Source organism: Rhinopithecus roxellana, chromosome 17 (assembly GCF_007565055.1).
Source record: "Rhinopithecus roxellana isolate Shanxi Qingling chromosome 17, ASM756505v1, whole genome shotgun sequence".
NCBI classification, from domain to species: Eukaryota; Metazoa; Chordata; class Mammalia; order Primates; family Cercopithecidae; genus Rhinopithecus; species Rhinopithecus roxellana.
Genome location: NC_044565.1, coordinates 87440710 through 87467964, shown reverse-complemented (window position 1 = coordinate 87467964; position 27255 = coordinate 87440710). Strand labels below are relative to the sequence as shown.

Genomic DNA, 27255 nt, shown 5'->3' with positions numbered 1-27255 from the left:
AATACAATGTAAAATTAGATGGCAAAAAAGGAGAAGGGGTAAGAGAAAACACACACTTTTCATAAGTGCTTTCAGTAGGAAACATACTGTTGAAAAAGGAATTCAAGGTGAGTGCAAAGGCTCACACCTGTAGTCTCAGCACTTTGGAAGGCCAAAGTGGGTGGATGGTTTAAGCCCAGGAGTTTGAGAAACTTACCTCTAGCCGGGCGTGGTGGCTCACGCCTGTAATCCCAGTACTTTGGAAGGTTGAGGTGGGCAGATTTGCTTGTTGCCTGGGCACAGGGCGAAACCCCATCTCTAGAAAAAAAACACAAAAATTAGCTGGGTATGGTGGTGCACGCCTGTAGTTCCTGCTACTCAGATGAGGTGGGAGGATCACTTGAGCCCAGGTTGAGGCTGCAGTGAGCTATGACTGTGCCACTGCACTCCTGCCTGGGCAACAGAATGAGATTCTGTCTCAAAAACAAAACAAAACAAAAAACCCTTATCTTTAAATAAAGAAACTAAGCTGGGCGCGGTGGCTCACGCCTATAATCCCAGCACTTTGGGAGGCTGAGGTGGATGGATCACGAGGTCAAGAGATCAAGACCATCCTGGCCAACATAGTGAAACCTCGTGTCTACGAAAAATTAGCTGGGCGTGGTGGTGCACACCTGTAGTCCCAGTTACTCAGGAGGTTGAGGCAGGAGAATCGCTTGAACCCAGGAGGCAGAGGTTGCAGTGAGCCAAGATCACGCCACTGCACTCCAGCCTGTCGACAGAGCAAGACTCCATCTCGAAAAAATAAGTAAATAAAAATAAATAAAGAAACTAAATTATACATCTAAAACAGGAAGTTGGAAAAGAAACAAACCTTTAAAAGTAGATAGAAAGAATACACAAAAAGTGAAAATTAATGGATTAGAAAATGAACATGCAGGCATTTCCTCACTACCTGTGTATACTTTCCAGTTTCCCCATGCTCAAAACGGGGGCAAGGCTGGGGGTCACTGTCCTTGCACTGCCCTCTCCTCTCCCTACCCTTCCTGGGGCTTACCAGGCACCCCCTCAAGGCCTGATCCATCCTCAACCCATCTCAGCTCTCCTGCGCCCCTCCAAGCATGGCCCACCTGCACGGCAGGGGCAGAGGGAGGAGCACACACTGGGGGGAGGGGCAGAGGGGACACTCAGCATTGCCCAGTGCAAGGGGACTAACAGCCCCCAGAAGACAACCTATCCATGCAACGGCTGAATGGATGGACCAGCAGGTGACAGGTGGGGACAGAGGGCAGACACACGGCCGCTCATACCCCTCCCCTATTCCCCAGAGCAGAGGTGCCCCACCCTAGCTGCACGTGAGAATTACCAGGGAGCTTGAAAAATGCCAGATCTCTAAGTCCCTTCCCCATACACTCTGATTGAATCAGTTCATGTCTCTCCACGTTGGTCATCTGGTTCCCAAAAGCAAGGTGCACTGGGGAAAGAGGCAGCCCAGGGCATGGAAAAGAGGGGGCTCTGGAGCCATCGTTTGGAGTTTGAGCCCTGTCTCTGCCTCTCACTGGCTGTGTGATCTCAGGCTGGCACCTTAACCTCCCTGAGCCTCAAGGTCGCCATCCGTAAGATATGCTTCCCTCCCAGAAGGGGCTAGGGATGGGTGATTGTACATATAAACCCTTCCGCTGGTGCAGGGTGCCCAGGATGAGTGTGAGAAGGAGGGCTGTCATGGTTCCCCTGCGGCCACCTCTGACTCCCGGCAGGTAGGCTAGGCTCCAGGACCACCTGCCCCCTCTGGGGAGTTCAGATGTGAGTGAGACCCAGGGCGGCGGGGGCAGCCTTGGATCCACAGACCCAGCTTCGGAGGCTATTCTGGTTCCAATTCAGAATCCCTGGCTCCTGACTCAATGGGCTTTGTCCCAGAGATGTGATTTCTATTTTGATTCCATGTGACATTTAATGAAATGGCTTTCAGACACCACACAGTGACTGAGTTATGAAACCACAGCTTCTGGATCCTCAACATGCCTCACGATGACAGGACCCCTCTTGTTGCTTCGGAAGCTGCCCCAAGTCTCTTGAGGCCTGGGGCCTGGGACCGCTGAGGTGGGGTCTTCACTGCGAAGTCCCTCGGGTCTGCCCCAGGCCCACTGTCTGGCACCCGCGTCTCGTCCTAGCTGGACTCACAGCAGCCTCTGCCTGGGTTCCCGCCTCAGTCTCCTTTTTGCCAATCCAGTGCTGTTCTAACTGCAGATCAAAAATATTCAGGGAGATAGGAAGCCAATGTAGAGGATTGCAAACAGCATTGTTCAAAGAACAAATGAGCTGGAATAGAAGCAGAACAGAACACGCCAGAATGAGCTGCACATGGCAAGGGCGACTGCAGTTCACAAGCCTGGGCTGTGAGTGTGCACACTAGGTCTCTGTGTACAGGAATTTGAGGAAGTTTGAATGACATGGCTCTAACCCACCACCGTGCCACTCCCCAGTTACAACTTTCGGGATGGACTTCAGACCCCTCAGTATGGCACTAAAAACCCCTCCATACCTGGCTCCTTTCTGCCCACCCACCTGGTCCACAGCCAACTCCAACCACACTGAGCCACTGGGTTCTGCAAACTCTGCCAGGAGCTCCCATACGTGCCCAGAATGCAAGAGCCTCCCTCGTCTCTCCAGGCCTCCTTCCCTCCCTCCCACCCTCCCCTCCAACAGCTTCCACTCTCCCACAGACTCCTATCGATCCTTCACCCTTCAAGGGAAGGGCCACCTCCTCTTTGGTGTCTCCCTGATTCCCCAGCAGTGGGGGCTCCCGGCCCAGTGCTCATGCTACATGGTACACACTTGGCATAACACGGTCACCCCCGCCAGCCGGTGGGGTCATTGTTTTCATGCCTCCCCGCCCTTCCCCCAGTGGGCAGTTGGGACTTCCCTCAAGGGGCTGGCTGAGCCCCTTGGTGCTCAATGTCGTACCATTTACTGACAGCAAGTGCAGGCTGACACTGGAGCCTCTCCCAGGTGACCCTCTCCACATGCGGGACCTCTCCCAAGCGACCCTCTCCACATGCTGACCCTCCCTGGGTGAAGACAACCTCCTAGATTCTATAGAAGCAAAGATATAAATATTTCTGGAGCCCTTCCGTTCAAAAGGAAGTAGAAGCCCTACAATTTCTCAACAACTTGGCTATTAAAAATAGGAATTCCACCTACACGCCGGAACAGTTTGTTGGCGTGGAAGGGCCAGAATCGTGAGGTCACACATGTGTTCGGGACTGAGAAAGCTGCTGGGTCCAAAAGCTGAGCACTGTAAGAAGGCAGGCAGCTGTCTGCAGCTGGTGCTACAGCCCTGAGGCCCCAGAAATCTCTAGAACCACAGGGATGCCAAATGGTACTCTGCCAAGAGTTTTATAAAACTCACTTCCCCACCACATCATGTGAACATCTGCACAGCCCAGGTTCCAAAGGAAATTGAAAAAGAAAGAAATCGCGCATTGGCAAGCAGATCTGAGACCTCGTCTCTGACCTTGGAAGAGTGTGAGGACATGCCTCAGACTCCGGCTCCTGCTGCTGCCTCCTCCCACTCCCAGTCCTCAGAACAGAGCCCCAGACCCGGCCCTGAGCTGGGGTCCCCTAAGGATTCAGTCTTCCGCATTCATTTCCTGGCCCTCAATACCTGAAGCTCCATCCTTCCGCCACTCCTTTGGGTTACAGGAGAGTCCCCAACAGGCACTCTGCATGAACAGTGATGGCAAAGCGGACACGCATTCTGTCAGCATCCACAGTTACTCCAGAGACAGCCTGGGTGGAGACGGGAGAGGAGGAAGAAGGGGAAGAAAGTGGGCAGAGGGGCCAGACGCGGTGACTCACGCCTGTAATCCCAGCACTTTGGAAGGCCGAGGCAGGCGGATCACAAGGTCAAGAGATTGAGACCATCCTGGCCAACATGGTGAAACCCTGTCTCTACTGAAAATACAAAAATTAGCTGAGCATGGTGGTGCACACCTGTAGTCCCTGCTACTCGAGAGGCTGAGGCAGGAGACTTGCTTGAACCCAGGAGGTGGAGGTTGCAGTGAGTCAAGATGGTGCCTGGCGACAGAGTGAGACTCCATCTCAAAAAAAAAAAGGCCGGGAGTGGTGGCTCACGCCTGTAATCCCAGCACTTTGGGAGGCCAAGGTGGGTGGATCACGAGGTCAGGAGATTGAGACCATCCTGGCTAACACGGTGAAACCCCATCTCTACTAAAATACAAAAAATTAGCCGGGCGTGGTGGTGGGTGCCTGTAGTCCCAGCTACTCAGGAGGCTGAGGCAGGAGGAGAATGGCGTGAACCCGGGAGGCGGAGCTTGCAGTGAGCTGAGATTGCGCCATGCACTCCAGCCTGGGTGACAGAGTGAGACTCCAACTAAAAAAAAATTAAAATAAAAAAAAAACAGTGGGTGGAGGTAGCGAGCCCCACTGATGACCCCCACTCTGGGGGCCAGGGGCTCCAGTCATGATCGCAACCAGCCCCCTCAGTGCAACCTGCTTATTACTGTGTCAGACACAACAGCTTCCCCTGCGGGCAGGTCACTCACTCGCTCATTCATTCAACAACACTGAGAGTGCCCAGCCAGGTGCTGGCTGAGCACACTGGGGGACACGGACCCCATCCCTGCCCTCAGGGCACTCACAGCTGGAACAAGGCATCAGAAAAGTGTACGATTCTGTACACTTTGGATAGTATGAAAAAGAGAAGTGGTAAACACTTGGGGCCATGAGGGCCCCCAGGAGGCCCCTAATCTGGCCTCACTGGGTCTGAGGAGGTTCCTAGGGAAAGTGACCTCTCAGTTGAGACCTGAAGGATCAGGAGCGGGTGGGCAGGGACAAAGTCTAGGCTCAGGGAACAGTATGTGTGAAGGCACGAGGCTAGAGGATGTGGTGTTTAAGAAGCTCAGGCTCGGGCCAGGCACGGTGGCTCACGCCTGTAATCCCAGCACCTTGGGAGGCCGAGGTGGGTGGATCATGAGGTCAGGAGATCAAGACCATCCTGGCTAACACGGTGAAACCCCGTCTCTACTAAAAATACAAAAAATTAGCCAGGCATGGTGGCGGCGCCTGTAGTCCCAGCTACTCGGGAGGCTGAAGCAGGAGAATGGTGTGAACCTGGGAGGTGGAGCTTGCAGTGAGCCGAGATCACCCCACTGCACTCCAGCCCGGGCGACAGAGCGAGACTCTGTCTCAAAACAAACAAAAAAAGGAAGCTCAGACTCAGGAAGGTTCAAGGCAGAGGTGAGTGGGGAGCCTACAGGCACCTGGGCTCAGGCAGGGCCGAGAGCTGCGGTGAGGGGAGAGGCTTATGCAACACAGCCACATCGTCTGAGGTGCTGCCCGAGACCATTCCAGATGCTATGTGTGCAATGGACTGGGGGAAGGTGAAGGTGGGGTGGGGGATCTGGCCATGGTGGGGGCCTGAGCCGTGGAGGGATATGGCTGTGCTAAGGGCTGGAATGGGAGGGGGATCACAGGACCCTGCTGTCTGGGGCATGGGGCGAGGGACATGGGAGGGCGAAGGCTCCCCCGCCTGGCCACACATAGAATGGCAGAGGCTGGCAGTGCCTGGATTTCTGACCTGGCAGGGGTAAGTGGAGACACTGTTCACTGAGCTGGGGAAGAGCAGGTGACAGGCCCCACAAGCCACCTCCACAGTGGCCCCTCTTCCCCCACCGTGCGAGCTGCCATCATTTCTCACCTGAAAGCTGCGACTGCCTCTCGCTTCCACTGGTGCACCCCGAGTAACAGCTGACACGCAGAAGCAGGCGTTTCCCTTTCAAGATGTAAGGCTGGTCAGACCTTCCCGAGCTTCTCTTCCCCTTAAAAATGAAATCCAGACTCTTGACCTGGGTCTGCAGACCTGCCATGTATACACCCCACCCCACTGACCTGGCTCCATCTCCCACCCCTCACTCTGCCCTGACCAGTCACAGACGTGCCTGCCACAGGGCCTTTCACCCTCCGCCTGAAACACGCTTTCCTCCCCTAACCACGTGGTCGATGCCCACATCCTCTGGTTCCCTCTCATCTCCCCACATGAAAGAACACAGGGGATAGCCCGCCCCTTCCTCCCTGCTTTCCTTGTCTTCAGAGCTTGTCACCGTCTGACTTACTGCACACTGGGTGGGTGATTGGTCTCTGTCTCCCCCACTCGCGTGCTGTCTCCCCGAGCGCCTGGACTCCATCTGCTTTGCACTTCACGGTCTCCCAGCACCTGCGGCAGTGCATACAGGAGGGCTCAGTCACTGCATGCTGGAGCAACCGCCTCCCAGCCCTGGCCCCAGGGCCATGGCCACCTCCTGGTGCTGTTTCCCGTGCTTGGAACAGAATCCCACCCTCACTTGCTCTTTCCTTCCCAAGAACAGGTCGAGGTCTCTCGCCCTCCTTCCTGCCTCCCCCCTTCCCAGACCTAATCACACCCTACTCCGTGTGATCCTGGAATTTTTAAGCACACGCACTCTTGACTCCAAGACCAAACACCAGGCGTCCTCCATTCTAGCACAACCACAGATAATAGCCACTGTCTACCACCATGTGCCCAGGCCTCTGCTGACAGTGACCGAGGATGCAGAAGCAGAAGATGCACACCCACGAGCTCTGGCAGTCTCCCTGGAGAGGGCACACTAACATGGGGACAGCATCCTAGCACAGCACGAGATGGGTGTCAGTGAGCGTAGCTAGGTGGCACCAACTTCCTGAAGCTCGGAGTGAGACACAGGGGTTGGGGGGAGGGATGGAGGGAAGATGGGATGGGAGGTGCTACTTTTGCCACCTGCAGACTTAACCCGAGTCCCAGAGCACACAACTGGTTAACAGCAGAGCTGGGCCTGGCTGGATCCATTGGGCTCCACCCCAGAGGTTTCTGAACTCAGAATGGCCCCCATTGGCCGAACCCTTTGGACAGAAGCAACTGACTCCCACCTCTCCACGAAATCCCAAGCTCCTGAGCAACTTCCAGAGGCTACAGCACAACAGTGAGCAGACACGCAACTCACATGGGCCCTGCACATGACAGCGACATAGGCGAGATGCAGCCCCAGCCGCTGGCTCACAGGAGCGAGGGCCGCCAGCCTCCACATGCCTGGGGCACCTCCTCCTAACCCTGGTCCAGAGCTCAGGGTCCCTCTCCCTAAAACCCACCTGAGACCTGGAGCAGCCTTCTGCCTGGATGGCTGCTTCCCCTAGTGGCTGCGAGTGATCAGCAACACTTATTATAAGATTATAGGAAAATTTAAACAGAAAATAGAATAGAAAGAAAAACTGCTCTTACTCCCAACCTGCCCCCTAAGGTACCTTTTCATTTCTCCACGTGGGACACCTTCTTCTCTATCCATACGTACACATTTTTATAACAGCGTAACCACAGTGTACCATAATTTTACATTGTGCCATTTTACCGTTTTCCTGTAAACAGCTTTCCTTGTGTTTAAATGTGATCTGAGTATTTCTCATCTAGAGTGACTGGTTAGCACTCCATTAATAACCAGCTCTCTGAGAGGGCACCCCGCTCCCTCAGCCACCACCAGTGCCATCCACTACTTTCCCATCAGCTCTACTACGGAGCCCTCAGGAACAAGGTCAGGCCTTACTCAGAGCTCATCAAGCATTTTCTGTAAAGACAGAGATAGAAAATACAGACCGCAGCAGCTATTCTAGTCTCTTATCCATGGTGAAGGCAGCCACAGACCATATGTAAACAAACAAGTGTGGCTGCGCCCCAACGAAGCTATTTATGGGCCTCGAAATTTGAATTTCATAGAATCTTCATGCAACACGAAATGTTCTTTTGATTTTTTTTTTCTTTTTTTTTTTTAGAGACAGAGTCTCGTTCTGTCGCCCAGGCTGGAGTGCAGTGGCGCAGTCTCAGCTACTGCAAGCTCCACCTCCTGGGTTCAGGCCATTCTCCTGCCTCAGCCTCCTGAGTAGCTGGGACTACAGGTGCCCACCACCACGCCCGGCTAATTTTTGTATTTTTAGTAGAGACGGGGTTTCACCGTGTTAGCCAGGATGGTCTCAATCTCCTGACCTCGTGATCCGCCCACCTTAGCCTCCCAAAGTGCTGGGATTACAGGCGTGAGCCACCGCACCTGGCCGTTCTTTTGATTTTTAAAACACATTCCTAGCTCCTGGTATGTACAAAACCAAGCAGCGAACCAGATCCGACCCACAGGCTGTTTCCTGACCCCTGCTCCATTAACATTGGAGGATTCAGGGGTGGAGGAAGGAAAGTCCCAGAAAGGAGCGAAGGAAGAGGGTGGAAACTGAGGAAGCAAAGGCCCAACAGACCACTCTCTGTGTTCCAGAAAGTTCTAGGACTTGCTTCCACTTCCCAAGGGGCCCGGGACAATCCAGCTCTCTGAAACTCCCTGAACAGAGCAAAACCGAAGGCTGAGACCATAGAGATGGCTCAGCAACCTCATTTTCCTGATGGAGGGGAAGGGTCACCAAGAGATGGGGGAAGAGCAGACCCCAAATTCACTGTCCCCTCACGTGCCCCCACCAAGGTGGTGATTCCAGCCTTTGACACCCCCACTTTGAGTCAGCTTGTCACCAGCTCACAGTGGCAAAAGTCCCCTTCCAGACAATGCCCCACAAATCTTTTTAATGCCAAGTGGCCTAAAATGCCAGGAAAGATCCTTCTGAAATGTAAATCAAACTACTCTCTGCGAGGCAGACCCATCCTCTGCTGCCCCTGGCATTCTAAATGATCTCTTAGAAATAAGAGCCAGTGCCTTTGCCAATAATAACTTCTACTTTAGAAGTGCCAGATCAAACCCAGAGAAAGTGGCTCAGTGGCTGCCCAAGGGCTGAGGCAGTAGACGGGAGACAGGGAGTGACTAAAGGACACAAGCTCTCTTTTTGGGGTGGGCAAGATGTTCAACTGTGGGGATGACTGCCCACACCTGTGAGTATACTAGACCCCTGAACCATACCCTTTATTTTTTTTGAATCAGAGTCTCGCTCTGTCACCCAGGCTGGAGTGCAATGGCGCAATCTCTACTCACTACAACCGCCGCCTCCCGGGCTCAGGCAATTCTCCTGCCTCAGTCTCCCAAGTAGCTGGGATTACAGGCGCCCACCACTATGTCCGGCTAATTTTCGTATTCTTAGTAGAGACGGGGTTTCACCACGTTGGCCAGGCTGGTCTCAAATTCCTGACCTCAAATGATCTGCCCACCTTGGCCTCCCAAAGTGTTGGGATTACAGGCGTGAGCCACCACACCTGGCCAAGAGCCATACCCTTTAGATGGGCAAACCGAATGGTATGTGAAAAAGTTGCTTATGAAAGCATGCCAGGCGCTTCACTCATCTAAAATCTCACAAGCCTGTTGAACTAGGATTACAAATCCTAGTTCACGATGTGGAAACTGAGGCTGGGAGCAGTGATGTGACGTCCCCAACCGTTTCATAAGCAGTGAGACTGGCTCCAAGGGTAGTCAGTTTTTCAAAAGGGAGGTGACAGGTGGGGTGGCCTGTAATCCCAACATTTTGGGAGGCCGATACGGGCAGATCACTTGAGGTCGGGAGTTCGAGACCAGCCCAGCCAACATGGTGAAACCCTGTCTCTACTAAAAATACAAAATTAACTGGGCATGGTGGCACATGCCTGTAATCCCAGCTACTCAGGAGGCTGAGGCAGGAGAATCGCTTGAACCTGGGAGGCAGAGGTTGCGGAGAGCTGAGATTGTGCCATTGCACTCCAGCCTGGGCAACAAAGGCGAAACTCCATCTCAAAAAAGAAAAGAAAAAATTAGGGTGTGGTGGCAGGAGACTGTAATCCCAGCTGCTCAGGAGGCTGAGGCATGAGAATCACTTGAACCCAGGAGTCAGAGGTTGCAGTGAGCTGAGATCACGTCACTGAACTCCAACCTGGGCGTAGCAGCGAGACTCCATCTCAAAAACAAAACAAAACAAAGAGGGAGGTGATGGTTCCTAAAGTCAGCCCTTTGCTGCAACGGCCCCTGCACTAACAGGACCTGGAAGTGCCCTTCAGTACCAGTGGGACCCACATCAGTCCAGGGGAAGGCCAGAGCAGCTGCAGGACCTATTCCCAGCCTTCCAAAGCAAATCCCTTCCCATTTCGTCCTGGCGCCCCTGCTGGAGGAGAAGCTGGACCCCCTGAAGTAGAGGAGAGGGAAGGCTCAGGGAAAACCTCACCCAGGGAGCTGCTCCCCCAGGGCTTTCTGGAAACTGCCACCTCCCCGTCTTCCACCTCCAAGGGAAGCTACTGCTTCCCACTCACCCATTCCTAAGCATGGGGCTCCATTTGGGCATGTGAGTACCTGTCCCTGGACTTGCCTTTGTGGCCATAAGCTACCTTTCTAGCATGGCACCCAGAGCGTCCCAGGTAGACGCAAACTGAAAGTGGCCCTCACTCGTGATGCACAGACAGTAAGAGAGCCCCTAGTCCCATCTGGACAGGATCCCCACAGCCACGGTGACAAGAGGCAAAGCAGAGCTCACCCTCCCCCACTACCACAGTGCAATGACCAGGGAGGAAGGGCAGGATGAGGGTAGGCATGACCAAACCCTTCCACGTGGCTCACTGGCCAGCCGGTGGTTTCAGGAGCCATTCCTTGGGCAGACCAGCATGGGGCTGACAGGTGCCTGCTCTCCCATCAAGAGGGGCACATGCAGTGAGGGGACCAATGTAGACAGGTTCGAGTTCGGGTCAACCACTGGTTTTTGTGCTGGCCAGTCCTCTGTGAGGCACATGGCCTCCCTGAGCCTCTCGGCCATATCTGTAAAATGGGGTAGTCATCTCTGCCCCATGGTGACTGTGCAGATCAACTGAATTCTGTTGGGGTGGAACTGACTGCATGTGGCAGGAAAATCAACACTACCCTATCAGGAATGTATTGACTTACTTCTGTGAAACATCTGGGATGTGGACTTCAGGATTTGCTAGACTCAGAAAATGAATGTCACGAGGCTTCAGGTCTACCCTCATGGGTTCAACAGCCCCAAACCCCTGGCCTCCCTTCTATGCCCCCCACCCCCAAAGTAAAAGCCTTAAAGTGTGGCTCATGGGGTTCTGGTTGTACGGAGACCAGAATCCCAGGGGCTACAGCCAGGGCATTTGTTTTTAAGAGTGGGTCTTGCTCTGTTGCCCAGGCTAGAGTGCAGTGGTGCAAGCATGGCTCACTGCAGCCTTGGTCTCCTGGATTCCAGTGATCCTCCTGCCTCAGCCTCTTAAGTAGCTGGGACTTGCAGATGCATGTCACCACACATGGCTAATTTTTTTTTTTTTTTTTTTTGAGATGGAGTCTCACTCTGTCGCCCATTCTGGAGTGCAGTGGTGCAATCTCAGCTCACTGCAGGCTCTGCCTCCTGGGTTCACGCCATTCTCCTGCCTCAGCCTCCCGAGTAGCTGGGACTACAGGCGCCCGCCACCACACCTGGCTAATTTTTTTGTATTTTTAGTAGAGATGGGGTTTCACCGTGTTAACGATCTCCTGACCTCGTGATCCGCCCATCTCGGCCTCCCAAAGTGCTGGGATTACAGGCATGAGCCACCGCGCCCGGCCCACATGGCTAATTTTTTAAAATTTCTCTATAGAGATAAGGTCTCCTTCTGTTGCCTAGGCTGGTCTTGAAATCCTGGCCTCAAGCAAGGGATTCCCACCTTGGCCTCCCAGTGTTGACATGACAGGCACTAGCCACCACACCCATACCTCTGATAAAGGGCAACAGGGGGTCAAGCAGTGGCCTCTAGGCAAGAGCGTGCCTTTTCAAGGTCACATCCACACCCGACAAAGATTCCATCTTGCCAAAGCTTGGAAGGACAGCACCCTACATGGCGGAGGCCCACCCACACCCAGGAAGGCTCAGCCTGCCCCAGACTAGGAGGCCCCAGCATCTCCATCGCAGTATGTGCTGCAAACCTGTCTTGTCTTTTCACCTGGTATCATCTGGGCCTCAACCCCTCTGCCCTTTGCTGAGATTCCAGTGTGGCCACGTTGCATAATCCAAACCATCCACTTGTGAGCAGTCATTTGACCACACCCTACCCCATCCAGGCTTGCCCCAGCCCTGCACTTTGGTGGTGCTATCTGGGCACAGGAAGATGGAACATCTCACGTATGATAGGAATGTGAGCTCTCAAGCAATTGCCAGTAGAGCCATGAAGATTCTCGGCAATTGGCATAAAAGCAAACCCAGGGACCGTGTGTAGGGCCAGAGGACAATGAATAAAAAACACATGACTAAAGAGAATATGGCAGCACCAAGACAATACCCCACTTCATCACTCTGAGCCTGAGCCCAGGACTCATCAGTCCCTGGGGAGGCAGGGCTGAGGTCACACCCAAACACTGCAGAGACCATGGTGCTTGGTGCAGTTATTACCATCGTGTGTTCCCAGAGGAACAATCATTCTTTAAGCCAATAAATTCTATCTCTAAGGGGCTTTTTGCTTTAAAGTTTTTCCTATAGTAATTGTTTACACTCTTAAGTGTTTAGTTTGGCAATTGTTTACAGCTAGAATCTGAGCCTGAAGAGTTTTAACTTTTAGTTTATTTACATCTACTGTGCTTTTATTTCTACCATTTTATTTTGTGCTTTCCATTGACTTGTTCTCTGCTGCACCCCCAACCCTTTCCGCCTTCTACTAAACCCATCAAGCTTTAACTCCCCTGAAACACATCCCACACCTGCATGCATGCCACTCCCTGACCAGGGCCCCCACTTTGGAATGCCTCCAGTGGTCACCTTTAAACTTTAAACCGTGTATCTCCAAAGCCTAATAGTACAAAGACCTTAGTATTCGTTATCCCTCTGCAGTGTCCATTATTCTAGTTCCATTTGAGTTTGGTCTCACTGTTGCTCAGGCTGGACTCAAGTGATGCTCCCACCTCAGCCTCGTGAGTTGCTGCGATCACAGGCATGCACCATGATACCCAGCTTCCTTTTGATTCTATCAATTCACTGTGGACCAACCAATTTCTCTGCTCATCACCATCCTTTCTTTTGGCTCAATTCCTTAGGAATTATTTTGGTTTGGGGATGTGAATGGTAAAACCTTGGCATGAGAATGTATCTTACTTCTTTCTGAATAATAATTTCATCCAATGATTCCCTCAGCATTGAAGATATGATTTCATAATCCTTTGGCTTCTGTTGAAACCTTCGTTTAATGATTGTTCTTTCTGTTCATGTTCTGCAGCTTCATTCAAATGAGCCTAGGAATGAATGTCTTTGCTTCTCATGTGTGATTCCTAGTGGACTTCCTGATCTCAAGGATGAGTCCATTCTGGAAAGTCACCAGTCATTACCTCCTCAAACACTGCCTGTCCACTCTCTCCATGTGCTTTCATCTACTTTAGAATAATTCCCTTAGATACATCCCTTCCAACTCACAAGTCCCCTCTTCAGCTATGTCTAATCGTACTAAGCTGTGTTGAAACAGCTCTAAGAGCCTGAACTCTAGTAGTTATGCTGTATCCCATTCTACCTCAATCCAAAAATCTATTTCTTCACCATACCGTGTTTTTTTTTTTTCCTTTTATCTGTTGTGTTATCTGAGTTTCTAATTTAGGATTGTGAACCCGACCTGTGAGAATCCTGTGCAACCAGGCTAGGGATCAATACTGGGGATTAATTTATCTTCGAGTAGTTCCTAGACCACAAACTTGTGTGAAGATTTTTAAGAATCCAGAAGGATTAAAACTTTCATCCTCCCCACTATGCCAATGGGGTTTGTCTAGTTCCTGTGACACTGGGTCCTCTAGCTTTATGCCGAGGTTTTGGTCCCAAATCCTCCCCTGGTTTAGATCAACTTCTCCCTCCAAATCCAATTGCACGTCAGCCCCTGCCTGTTTAATTTCTCTAAGGGACTAACAACCACTCTGAAGGTTGCTACAAGCTCCGGGGCCTCCATGGTCACTTTTTGTTCCCAAAGAGGTCATTCTCCTTTCCCAGGAGGTGATTACCTATTTACCGTTTTTGTTTTGTTTTGTTTTGAGATGGAGTTTCACTCTTGTCACCCACGCTGGAATGCAATCTCAGCTCACTGCAACCTCCGCTTTCCAGGTTCAAGCGATTCTTCTGCCTCAACCTCTGGAGTAGACGGGATTACAGGCACACACCACCACGTGGGCCTGGCTAATTTTTGTATTTTTAGTAGAGATGGGATCTCACCATGTTGGCCAGGCTGGTCTCAAACTCCTGACCTCAGGTGATCCACCTGCCTCAGCCTCCCGAAGTGCTAGGATTACAGGTGTGAGCTACCATGCCTGGCCCACCTATTTAACTTTTTACTGTGCTATTTATCATGGGCAGGTGTTTGAAGCAGGAGTTTGGTTCCTTAGTCCACCATCTTGCTGGAGCCACTCGTCTCTAGAGCCAAGGCTAAGGTGAACATGACTACTGAACCTTAAGCAGCAATGGGTTTAGCTATTCTCATGATTTAAAAAAAAAAAAAAAAATCCTGATGTGACATATTCCCTCCAGGGAATGGCAGGGAGACACCACTGATGTGTTCCCTTCTGTGTCCAGACAGACACCAGGAGGGTAGCCCCTCTACACTCAGGGACTGTTGGAAGAGGCCAGGCCATGCAGTCCAGTTGCAGCCACTCACGGATGAGGGGCTGGGCCTGTGCCTGTCTTGCTAAGAGAAGTTAAACTATTATCAGGATCTCCAGACCAACACTGGCGGGCCACTGATCCTCAAAATACAGCCAGTTAGCTCCCTGGCCAGGTGACAGTTAAGAACACCCATCTGGTTCCTCCTTTGCAGGACAAGATCCTCAGGTCAGAGGCCACAGCAGTACCAGATGAAGGGAGGTTTTTGCAGGTCTGCTCTTAGCAGCCAGGCCTGGCCACTGCAGCTGGGCAGGGCCCTGAATGTGCACATGCAATGAAATGTAACTCTTACACAGCATGTCTAGAACACACCAGAAAACACATCTGGATAATGCTAAAGCTCAGCAGGGCTGCCTTTTCCACAAGTGAGATCCAGACTGTAGTAGCTTTTAAAAGCCCCCATGTGATTACAATTCACACCCAGGACTGAAGTCCACTGGTTTGAACTTTAAGTCTATCCCACCCGATCTCAAATGTCTGACATCCCCCATTAAGATTACAGGGTCCCTGGTTTACCCCCAGACTGATTCAGTAGGTCTGGGGGTGAGGCCAGGGAGGATGTACCTAATGAGTACCCAGGGCAATTGACTCAGCAGCCTGCCCACTCAACTCTCTGCAGACCCTCCTCGGGCAGCATGGGAGACACGTTCTATAGAGCATGGCAGCTGGCATGGGGCCAGGGAGAGCAGAACAGGACTGTGGGCCACCCACAGGGAGGCTGTCCCAGTAGCTGGTCATCTTCTTGAAGCCTGGCTGCCCTGAACTTCTACAATAGGCCTGGTGCCACCCTGACATTACAAATCAAATGACCTTCACTGAACGCTTTTTAGATGTAAAGGCAAAGCTCTCTACTAGGTTCCTCTGGGAGACAGAACACACTTTTATCTAAGATACCATCCACCCCAAAATACTTCAGTTCCAATTAGTTTATTTCCCCGTGTACCAGTCACTTAAATACCTGATCCTTGGAGGCCTTATGCTTAGAAATATAGAGACAGATAAAAACCTGTGACCTCAAAGACAACTTTCTCTTACGAGCAGCACGGGAAGGAATCTTCATGAGAACACAGGAATTGGAAGCAGCACAACCTCAAACACTAGTCCCAGTCTCCTCCACCAAGGAAACATCATCTCCCCCATGAGGCCTCTCCCAATCACTCCCACCCACCTTAGAATTCTCTGCTGCCCCCACCACTGCCCAACACTTCAGATCTACTCATCTATCAGTTTTCCTCTCTAGGAGTAAACCCAAGCTCCAGAGGGAGGGGCCTCCCATCTGGCTCAGTGCCCCATCTTCCTGAATTAACATGCAGGTAGAAAACGGCACCTGACAAGAGAACTGCTCTCTTCTCACTGAATGGCAGTGGCATGAGGTACAAGGAATAATAATTGGTTCGTTTGGGGATGGATGGGTGTCATTAATTCTAAAAGGCTTTATCAAAGTGGGTGGGATTCCGACTCAGGAAAGGGCCTTTATAGACAGAGGGACCAATCGAAACCTGTGCTGGAGTCCACACAGGTCAGGTCAGATGAGGGACAGCAAAGCAAAACTCCAGCTGGGAAGACCTCTAGCCCCACCTGTTTTGCAAATGGGAAAAGAGGCCCAGGAGTGGCTCCCCCACAGTTGAGAAGTTAACTCAGCCCCGACTTCACAAACCCCACATGCAGTATGATAGTTAATATTTTTGGGCACCACCTTTCGGGTGTACCTGTCTCCTATACACCTTATGCCAGAATAGGCACAAGGCAAGTCTCTTGTCCAGAACCAGTGGAAAGCAAATGAATTCGTTAGCCTTTACAAAAAATACTTTTTTTTTTTTTTTTTAAAGACAGTCTCACTCTGTTGCCCAGGCTGAAGTGCAGTGGTATAATCTCAGCTCACTGCAACCTCTGCCTCCCGGGTTCAAGCGATTCTCCTGCCTCAGCCTCCCGAGTAGCTGGGATTACAGGCACGTACCACCATGCCCGGCTAATTCTTGTATTTTTAGTAGAGATGGGGTTTCACCATGTTAGCCAGGCTGATCTCAAACTCCTGACCTCAGGTGATCCACCTGCCTCAGTCTCCCAAAGTGCTGGGATTACAGCCATGCCTGGCCAAAAAGTATTTCTCTTCCTGAATTAAAATGCAAATTTTACCAATCAAGAAACTGACATAAGAACAGTTTTAGTTTAATCACTTAACACTTGTGCATTATTCAATTTTGAGACTGAAATACTTGTTTCCCTTTCAACTGATTAGGAAATGGTCTGAGTTGGCAGAAGTTAATCCTCACATTATTCAGCTAACGAGACACAGAATCCTAAAACCTGATTCCAACTTCCGCCTGAACCTCACAATGCAAAGCAAAGCCTTTCATTTTAATGTTGTACAAGTATAAGGACAATGTAATCTGGATTAACTTTAGATAATAACTTAAGACAGGAAAATGTATCATATTACAGAGATTTAAAAATTGACTATACAATAATGAAGAAGAAAACTAACAATAGAACAGGACAATGTTCAAATAGCGAATACAATGAACAAATGGGGCCAAAAGATCAACATTTACCTCTCATCATCTTTCTTGCAATGTCTCAGCTTTCTTCTCCCAAACATAAAGGCAGATTAATTCAAAGTAGCCCTATTAAGAATATTTGTTTATCATGCCTAGTAATCCCAGCACTTTGGGAGGCCCAGGTGGGCGGATCACCTGAGGTCAGGAGTTCAAGACCAGCCTGACCAATATGGTGAAACTCTGTCTCTACTAAAAACACAAAAATTAGCACATACCTGCAGTTCCAGCTACTCAGGAGGCTGAGACAGGAGAATTGCTTGAACCCAGGAGGCGGAGGTTGCAGTGAGCTGAAATCACGCTACTGCACTCCAGCCTGGGCAACAGAGCGAGACTCCATCTCAAAATAAAAGACATAGTAAATATAAATGAATTAACTCACACAACCCACTTACACACAAACAAAACTAGAATAAACAACAACTTGTAGGAACCACCTCTAGTTGATTTCACCACTTAACAGGGGCAAGATCTTAGGTGGGTCACTTTGTTTAAGGATGACTTGAAATTTTACAGTACTACCTTGGATCCCACATATGAAAACTCTTCAAGAATTTTTTATCAACTAGAAGTTAAGAAAAATACAGTGAGAAATAAAATGAAACGGCTTCTCACACATATGAAGGCCCAGATCATGCCTAAATTTCTAATGATTTAACTTAAGAAGCTCCTTGTCCTGAGAGATTCCTTTAACCCACAACACTACTCAGATGGGGCAGAGAATCCCAGGACACTACCCAAGCCACAGGATAAAAACACAACCTGTCTTCTATCTGGCACCAACAGACTAATATCTAGCTATACACGGGACTGACTTTAAAGTTGGTTAACAAGTATTTCAATCCATTAAAATAAAACTTAGAAATTACATGCTTAGTCTACACAAGTTTAACTTACTTTAGTCACTTAGTGAACTGTGAATTGGCTCCCATTAGTGGTCAGAATGCTTTGTATTTGGTGTAGAAACCAAATAAATCAAGCTATTATTATCTTGTGAGTACAAACAATGTTTATTTGTTTGTAAAGTGCCAGTTTATATTTAAGTAAACATTAAAATCTGCGTTGAAGCAGTGGGGCTGCATCTTTCAATTGCCTGTGCTAGTTAAAAGACTGTTTAATCCTGTTGTGCCAAGCTCACTAAAGGGTCACCCCTCACTTTAAAGCCAAGACTGCCATTGTCACTGCTATGGTAAGTCACAGCCAGCCAGGCCTGCTGGCAAAAGGTGATACTACCAGCACTATAAACAAACAGGACTGGTTGTGAGGTAGCTACACAGTTTTAAAGATGCTGTTAATGAACATTACGGACAATTCGCGGTGGGGCTAGTTGGTAACACTTCAGCTGATTTTCTTTATGAGATGGAAAAAAAAAATCAGCAAAATAAGGGCATATCTTCAGTTCATTTAGAAGTCAGCATCCAAGGTAAAAGAATTCTCTGTTGGACTTGACATCACTCCCATCCTCTGATACTCGCCTACTCTCTTCTCAAAGAAGTTAGTCTTTCCTTCCAGTGAAATATTCTCCATAAAGTCAAATGGGTTCTCTACTCTGAAAACCTGAAAAGGTTCACATCAAGATATAAATACAGAGCACCAGTTTCAAAACAAGCAGAAGGCTATGTAAACAATACTTTACCTTGCTAAAACCCAGTTCCAGCATAAGTCTGTCTGCCACAAACTCAATGTATTGCTTCATTAGAGTGCAATTCATCCCAATGAGCTTCACAGGCAAGGCCTCGGTGAGGAACTCCTAGGAACCAAAATACAGCTTCTGAATACAACTAAAGCACAGGCATTTTCTAGCAAGCCTGAGTGACCCATTTCATCACCCACTTACCTGTTCTATCCGAACAGCATTGATAATTATTTCTCTTACTCTCTCCTCTGAGGGTTTGTGTACCAGGTGTTTGAACATCAGGCAAGCAAAATCACAGTGTAAACCCTAGGAAAAAAAGTTCAAGATCACTAAAGCCAGAAGACTTCTGTCACTAACATGGAATATGAAATTACTTTATCCTTTTCTGCATTCTCCTTATCCAACATGCTCAGCCATACTGAGAGCACTTGAACTCTCAAAGGGAAGATGACTTCAACTACGGACTTCTCTGCTGATGTCACGGAAGCAAGCTCAGTCCCATTCAAGGGCCTCAAAGCTGCCACCTAGATGAAGACAGGCAAGGTCTATTTCTTGCTCTGCTGTGTGGTGGCAAAGGAGGAGTCAGAGCTTCACTCAAAGTGTTCTTTCTATAGCCATGAGTGCTAATTTTGCCACTACTTCAGCAGGAAAGGTAAAACTCAGTAATAAGGCTAGTTTTTAGATGCTCAGGAAATTTGTATGCAATTTCAAGCAAATCAAGTTTGCAAGTGAGTGCATTCAACACCAAGCTTTACAGCTTACCTCCTAATCCAATAAGGAAGGTCCTCCTACAAGGTAACCAAGTTTGATTTGCCTACTGGGCTCCAAGTAAGATGGAGTTCATGCTCCTGGCTTTTCACATGTGACTTAATCAAAGACATACACTAGACCAAAATGTATACTCATTTCACCTAGATGCTTATTAACATTGAAGTTGAAGGGCAATTTCTAGATCAAACAGAAAAAACATAATGGCTACTATGAACATTTTTTTGGGGGGACAGAGTCTCGTTCTGTCACCCAGGCTGGAGTGCAGGGGTGCAATCTCGGCTCACTGCAACCTCCGTCTCCCAGGTTCAGGCAATTCTCCTACCTCAGCCTCCCAAGTAGCTGGGACTACAGGCACATGCCACCATACCCGGCTAATTTTTTGTATTTTTAGTAGAGACGGGGTTAGCCAGGATGGTCTCCATCTCCTGACCTCGTGATCTACCCGCCTCAGCCGCCCAAAGTGGCGGGATTGCAGGCATGAGCCACCACGCCTGGCTTTACTATGAACATTTTTACGGAAAAGGGGATTACATATAATACCAGGCAAAAATAATAAAACATCCCTTAAAATCCCAATCCCATCAATAACTTGTAGTTTTGGCTGGGCATGGTGGCTCATGCCTGTAACCCCAGCGCTCTGGGAGACCGAGGCGGGCAGATCATCTGAGGTCAGTTCAACCCCAGCCTGGCAAACATGGTGAAACTCCTTCTCTACAAAACTACGAAAATTAGCCAGGTGTGGTGGTGGGCGCCTACAATCCCAGCTACATGGGAGGCTGAGGCGGGATAATCACTTGAACCTGGGAGGCAGAGGCTGCAGTGAGCCGAGATCATGCCATTGCACTCCAGCCTGGAGTGACAGAGCAAGATTCCATCCCCTCAAAAAACAAAGAACTTGTAGTTTTATGCATTCAAAGCCTATGGGGCAATATATAAGTACTAATGTATTACGATATATTGAGAATGCAAGTAAAATAGTTTCAGTAAATGAAAGTATTTCCTTCTTTTGTCAAGTATGTGTATGGTTGAACTCACACATTAAATGTGGATATATGCCGTCTAGTACCCCAGGTCCCCATCAGTGAACACAAGAGCATGCCCGAGTTGTGTTTGGGGTTTAGGTCACCCTATTATTTGATTTAGACTCACCTCATCTCTGCTGATAAGTTCATTGGAAAATGTGAGGCCAGGCATCAGTCCTCGTTTCTTGAGCCAGAATATCGATGCAAAAGAACCGGAAAAGAAGATGCCTTCCACTGCAGCAAAGGCTACAACACGTTCACCTATTTAAGAGTTAACACCAAAATGATTCTCATGAGTTGGTATTCAAGGGCCAACAATCCAATATCATTACTTGGAAAATGAAGCTCAGGTTTAAGTAGGGGCAAAGGTCTCCTTACCATAGGTAGCCTCTTTGTCCCCAATCCAGCGCAAGGCCCAATCTGCCTTCTTCTTGACACAAGGCATCGTTTCAATGGCATTGAAGAGAAATTCCCTAGTAGGCACATACAGCATCAACAATTGAAGCATTACAGTAAAAGACCCCTGATTACCAACTGCTAGATAAGAGTTCTGGGACAAAGGCCAAATTCAAGTATTTGCCAATCCTCTTCCTAAAGGAAGAACTCAGACCGAAATATTATATTTTTACTGGTCAGTTTTTCCCTCCAGTGTTTTTAAAAATCTCAACATTTGATTTACATTAATACAAGTTTGGGTATTCTGTAGTTCATATTGAGCTTCAGGGTCTACAAACTGTAAAACATGGTCCAGTACAGCAGGGACATTTGTTGCCTTTAAAATTATTTCAAGTCCAGATCATTGTTCAATTTGAAGAATCACAGAATTTGAATTTGAAGAACCATAAAATCCTAACTGCTATGCTATTATCAGACTATCATTGGGGGCATTATTTGGCCCCAGTTGCCACCATTTATATCATAAAATAATTAAACCAACAAACTAAGAATGCTTCCTACTAGAACTCTGTGCTACACAGTCGATCCCAGGTCGGGAAAGCAAATCCATGGGTACTACAGTTAACTGGGTCTCCCTTACCACCCTCCTCTAACTCCCTTTATTCTGGTGCCCACCGTGAGAGGCTACTGATTTCCCAGCCTTGTTCCTACCCAGATGACCTTGTGTTCTGAATCTGAAGCCAAGGTCAACAGACACTGGGCAGCATTTTTTTTTTTTTTTTTTTTTTTAAAGAGATGAGGGTCTCACTCTGTCGCCCAGGCTAGCGTACAGCGAGATGATCACAGCTCATGGTAAAACCAAACTCCTGGGCTCAAGCCATCCTTCTCCCTCAACCTGCCAAGTAGCTGGGCCTACCAGCTTACACTACCACACCCAGCTGCCTTTCATTCTTTCCATCTCACTGTCCTGTTTGAGACCTGGGTCTGCCTCTCCCTTGATTTTGAGGCTTCCCCAGCAGACCTTCTTGATCCCAACCATTCCCCTTTTGGTCATTTGCCCCCAATCGTATCCCTAATCTTTGCCTTCTTTTCTCAATTTCCACCTATAAACATGTTCAAATCTCTTCACCCACAATGAGTTTCCTCAGTCCTTTCAAGTTACCACTTTTCCTCTTCATGTACTTCAAAGTCTACAATAGCTACTTTAGGTTGCAGCTTCACCACTTCCACTCCATACAGGGTTCCAGTCCCTAAAGCTGACCTTTGTATCTAGACTACTCCAACAGCCCATCTCTAATCCCCCACCTCCAATCTCCAAAACAAAAGACCTTAAGCTACCTTTATTCAGCCAAACTGCTGCATGCCTAAATCAATCTCAGGGTTCACTGCTGCCGCTGCCTTGTGTAACTCCTGCTAAGTCTTATTTGCCTGTACCGTACTGCAGCTTCCTTAGGAGACAAGTCCGCCCCGTCCTTCATCCCACCGCAGCCCCACATTCTAGCCTCTCAACACATTTACCAAATGAGCAAAGATGGTCAGACATAGGTTTTAGTTTGTCTTACCCAACATCTGGGAATTTTTTCAAAAGAAGGCTTTAGATTGGTAGACATCCAACTCTAAAAGTGGAGTACCTTCACAACTGTAAGTGAATAATAAAGTGAATTTAGGCCCCTTGCTAAGAGCAGACATGACCACGGGTGCTGGGAATGTCTATGACTGTCTGCTTAGTCATTCTGGAGTCATTTTTATCCCTACATGAACTAAAAATTTGTAATATCAACAATTAATGAGTCGTAAAAATCTTGGCATACCACTTGAATACTCACCTTTCTTTGGGATCTTTTATGTAAGTGTCAATAAGAAGACTATACATTTCAGAATGTATGTTTTCCATGGCAATTTGGAAGCCATAGAAACAGCGGGCTTCTGTAATCTGAACTTCTTGGCTAAATCGCTCCACCTAGTGGCGAAACACATCAAAGTTAAGCTTGAGAAAAAACTAACAGCAGCAACGCTCAAGATACTGGTAGCATCGCACTCTTTGTACCATTATAAGGTTTATTTCTATATATATTTCATCCAATTCGTCACAGTTCTGTGATATTTTATATCATACACTCAACTTACAGATCAGGAAATAGATACATATAAAATAAGATTTCTGTGAGTGCTCGATGATTTCTTGATTTATGTCAAGAAAGATCCATTCCCAAGAGATACAACCAAATTATGATTAAAACAGCAAAGCCACAAAAAGGAGGGAGCAGAGCCGGGCGTGGTGGCTCACGCCTGTAATCCCAGCACTTTGGGAGGCCAAGGTGGGCAGATCACCTGAGGTCATCAGTTCGAGACCAGCCTGGCCAACATGGTGAAACCCTGTCTCTACTAAAAATACAGAAATTAGCCGGCAGGTGGCGCACGTCTGAAATCCCAGCTACTCATGAGGCTGAGGGAGGAGAATCGCTTGAACCTAGGAGGCAGAGGTTGCAGTGAGTCAAGATCGCACCACTGCTCTCCAGCCTGGGCCAGAGTGAAACTGTCTCAAAAAAAAAAAAAAAAAAAAAAGAAAAAGGAGGGAGCAGATATGGTAGCCACAAGGAGTCCTCCTATTGCTACCACTTAATATTGTCTCAGCTTCTCTAGAGTCAGGAAAATACCATAAGAAAAGAACTGCAAAGTGTTACAAAACAGGAAATGCCATGTAATACAAAACCCAGCTTACAGACACAGAGGCACTCAGCATGGAAAAATGGAAAAACGTACAAGACGAGGAGAGCGAACTAGTTCGACCTCAGATCGTCAATGTCAAATGAAAGACACCTGGGAAACTCACCAAGTTTTCATTTACTATGCCATCGCTTGCTGCAAAGAAAGCCAGAACATGGGATATAAAGTATCTCTCCTCGGGCTTCAGGGATTCCCAGTGCTGAATGTCCTTGGACAGGTCCACCTGAGGTTCGGAAGTCACAATTTTAGCATAAAAGGAAGACAGCAAAGCTTGCAGGACTCACACTGAGCACTCTGAAACGTTAAGTGTGCTGGCACCACTATGCCCCATAGTTAGCCCCCCTTGCCAACGGGAACCTCCAAGTGCATTTATGTCTGAGGCGTCACGGTCCCCCTGCAGGGGTCTTCTGGGGTCCTCCGATTACCTCCTCGGCGGTCCAGAAGGAAGCCTCCGCCTTCTTATACATCTGCCAGATGTCATGGTACTCGATGGGGAAGATGACAAAGCGGCGGGGGTTTTCTCTCAGCAGCGGTTCATCCTCCACGCCGGGGGCAGCTGCTTTAGTTTTCTGTTGGGGGAGAAAATAAAACATTTAAGTACGGGGCGAACCATATGAAACTAACGTTTTTCTGGACCAAGTCCGTTCCATGGGCGGCAATTTCATGGGGCCCGATGTGAAAACGTGGCTGTCCCGTCGCACTCCGTGGGTCGCAGCAGAGGAGCGCACGCCCAAACCGGCAAATGGGCCGAGGGGCACGGGAGGTCGCCCTGGGGAGGGGCCGCCTAGGCGGGAAAGGAGCCGGCGCGGGAGTGTGAACAGCTGAGGAGACAATGCGGCTTTGGCGCCAAGACGCTCAAGGCCGCCCCTGGCCCCTCTGCCCCACGCCGTCACTCACCGGCTCCGCGGGCTCCTGGAAGATCCTCCTCGCGGTCTTGCTGGCCAGGACGCGGGTCCCGCTCAGGGCTGGCGGCTGCAGGGAGACGTGTGTGAGTGGGGGGCGGCTTCGCCTTCCCTGCCTCCCTCTCCGGGCCGCAGCACCCTCCCCGCGCGCTCACCGTGTTCTCCTTGTCGACCAGGCTGAGCCCCTTCAGCGGCGAGAGCTGCAGCTGCTGCGGGTCCGTGATGGGCGCGAGCGGGATGCGGACGGAGAGCATAGTGGCGGCGCAGCGAAGGAGAGCTACAGGCCAGAACAGGACGGCTGGGACGAGAAGCACGGGCGACCCCTCGGTCCAGCAGCCTTTTAATCTCCCGTGCCGGCCCTTCCCATTCGCTTTGGCGCCCAGGCCCTTCCCATTGGCTGTGCCGTGCCCCCGACCCTTCCATTGGTTGCACCTTGATCCCACCCAGGCTGGCCGCGGGACAGCGCGCGATTTTCAAGCGCAGCGCGGGAGCCTCCGCCGGCGCCTTCCGGGGACCCCCGGGGACACCCCCGTGGACGCCCCCTGGGACCTCCCGGTTCCCCCCCCAGCTCCGTCCGCTGGCTGGGTCGGGGGCGCCGCCGCCCGGGCCTCCACAGGTCCCACAGGACCAGGACCGCTGTCCCTGAGGGTCTCGGCGGCGTTGGCGCGCGCGGGCCCCTGTTCGCCCGGGAACCGTTTGGGATTGCGTGAGGCGCAGCGATTGGAGCCCGCGGGCGCGCCTCCCGAAAGCGCCTCCTCCCAGCCGCGCCGCCGCAGGGCAGGGAACTTAGCCAACGAGGTTGGTGCAAAGACCTGGAAGACGCTCCTGGGTCGGGGGAGGCGTTGCTGCGACCCTTTGGATCCGTGTCCCTGGGGTGGGGGTGCAAGGGCCCTGAGCCCTGACATTTTGGCGGGGTGGTCGGCGAGGACCCTACAGCCTAAAAGTTAGGGCTGCTGAGCCCCGCGGCTCGTTTTGCTGTGACTGGGACATGCGACCAGGCTTCTTACAGATTCGGTGTCCCCCTGAGTAAAATGGGACTCGTCACTGCGTGGGGCGTTAATGTGGTGAGGAGAGCATTCGTTGAGATGACTCATGTAAAATGTGCAGTCCTTTGTAAACCTTCAAACTCCAGGACACGGAAAGAAGGCCCTTGGTGCAATTTTCCACAGAAATCCTGTCTCCTGTCAGACCCCTGTCCCCTATTGTCACCCTTGCTTTAAGAATTGCAAACTGTGGGCGCGGTGGCTCACGCCTGTAGTCCCAGCACTTTGGGAGGCCGAGGCAGGAGGATTGTTTGAGGCCAAGAGCTGGAGACCAGCCTTGGCAACATAGTGAGACGCCGGCCCCATTAAAAAAAGAAAAAAAAAAACTTGTTTTAATTGCAAACTGAGCAAAAATTCCTGGGAGAAAGTTCACAGAATGATTTTAGAACTAGGATTTAATGTACTACTCATTGGGCATCAAATATGCTGAAGAGGAGTTTGAAAACTCCACTGGGGTAGAGACTGGAACTTAGCAACAGCTTTCATTTAATTGTCTATGTGGCTTTCTGATTTGCCAGGCCCTGCAACGGCAAAATGCCAAAAATAAAGGACGAGAAAGAAACTTTAAGATCCAAGAAGAAATCATTAACCTGAGAAAGCTTCAACAGCTGCACTCAGGGCTGTTATTGAGAGACTCGGGACTTTTTACAAAGCCTTTTCTAGATACTTTATAGAGGGTGGGGTTGGACAGGTACCCTCCCCACCTAGGTCTGTTTCTCTCACTTCTTAAAAGTACTACGGACTTGTATTCAAAGTATTCTCGTGTTGCAGGGATAAGTGACCATCACATTCCTTACACAAAGCCACAACCAAAACTTTGGTGTAGCATGATTTGTTTAAAGCAACTTGCCATTCATTGCCAGTTTCACCCCCAAACACACTAAAGCATCCATCTCCAGGAAATTGGTATTTTTATTGATTACTTTATGGCTGATAAAGCTATTATCTAACAAAATTATAATTTCTTGGTGTCATACTCAACTCAGATTTCAATTTCCCATAATCAACGTCTAAAGCCCTGGTTTTGGTTGCCCTACGGCGCCACGTGCTTTTTTGCTCCTGTTAAACTCACTGTAACTGAAATAGCCAGAGGTGGCTTCACTTACAGTTTAGTTCCTGGCCACGTAATGAACATACCCATTGTAGAAGGCGCGGAAAGATGCGTACGTGTTAGAGGCCAGGTGAAGTCGTCATCCTCCCCTCCCGCGCTGAACCTGAGTCATCTCGGCGAGGCCCTCCTCCCTCCAGGTCCGGCATCTTTGCCCCGCTGCGGAGGAGGTGGCGGCGCCCAGGGCCACGCGGCAATGTGGCAGGTTCCGCCTCTGGGGGGTTGGGTAAAGCAGCCACTCCCGGGAGGGCGCCCACCGCAGGCGGCAGGCTGCTGTTAGCGCCGGGATTTACTCCTTTTTCCCTCGGTGCTCGTTTTTTTTTGGTTTTATTTAAGTGAACAGACAAGGGTCTCGCTTGTTTGCCCAGGCTGATCTCAAACTCCTGGCCTCAAGCGATCCTCCCTCCGCCTCCCTAAGTCCCGGAATTCCTGGCGGGAGCCACTTGAGCGCGCGTTTTGACATCTGCATCTACTCCACCATTGGTCTGCACGGGAGGCCCCGCCCCATTTCC

The 27255-nt window shown here is 49.8% G+C and overlaps 1 protein-coding gene across 4 annotated transcripts; it reads right to left on the bottom strand.

Moving 5' to 3' along the window:
* Positions 1-240: 240 nt before the first annotated feature.
* On the bottom strand, positions 241-27164 carry RRM2 (ribonucleotide reductase regulatory subunit M2). Of its 4 annotated transcripts, XR_004054437.1 has the most exons (14): positions 26773-27164; positions 24748-24890; positions 24588-24662; positions 24116-24259; positions 23797-23913; positions 22790-22923; positions 20946-21040; positions 20695-20828; positions 18976-19080; positions 18775-18888; positions 6114-6214; positions 5699-5819; positions 3644-3768; positions 241-297 (listed from the first exon to the last, which is right to left on the bottom strand). XR_004054437.1 is itself a non-coding variant. In XM_010379676.2 (11 exons), the coding sequence occupies exons 1-11, from the start codon at positions 26774-26776 to the stop codon at positions 18543-18545; spliced, it is 1197 nt and encodes a 398-aa protein (XP_010377978.1). In that variant the 5' UTR covers positions 26777-27161; the 3' UTR covers positions 16728-18542. The 4 variants fall into 4 exon arrangements, 3 of the variants coding, with proteins under 3 accessions (XP_010377978.1, XP_010377979.1, XP_030777452.1); XM_010379676.2 differs by lacking the exons at positions 241-297; positions 3644-3768; positions 5699-5819; positions 6114-6214 and adding an exon at positions 16728-18695 and having other exon boundaries at positions 24748-24869; positions 26773-27161; XM_010379677.2 differs by lacking the exons at positions 241-297; positions 3644-3768; positions 5699-5819; positions 6114-6214 and adding an exon at positions 16728-18695 and having other exon boundaries at positions 24748-24869; positions 26803-27161.
* Positions 27165-27255: the final 91 nt, after the last annotated feature.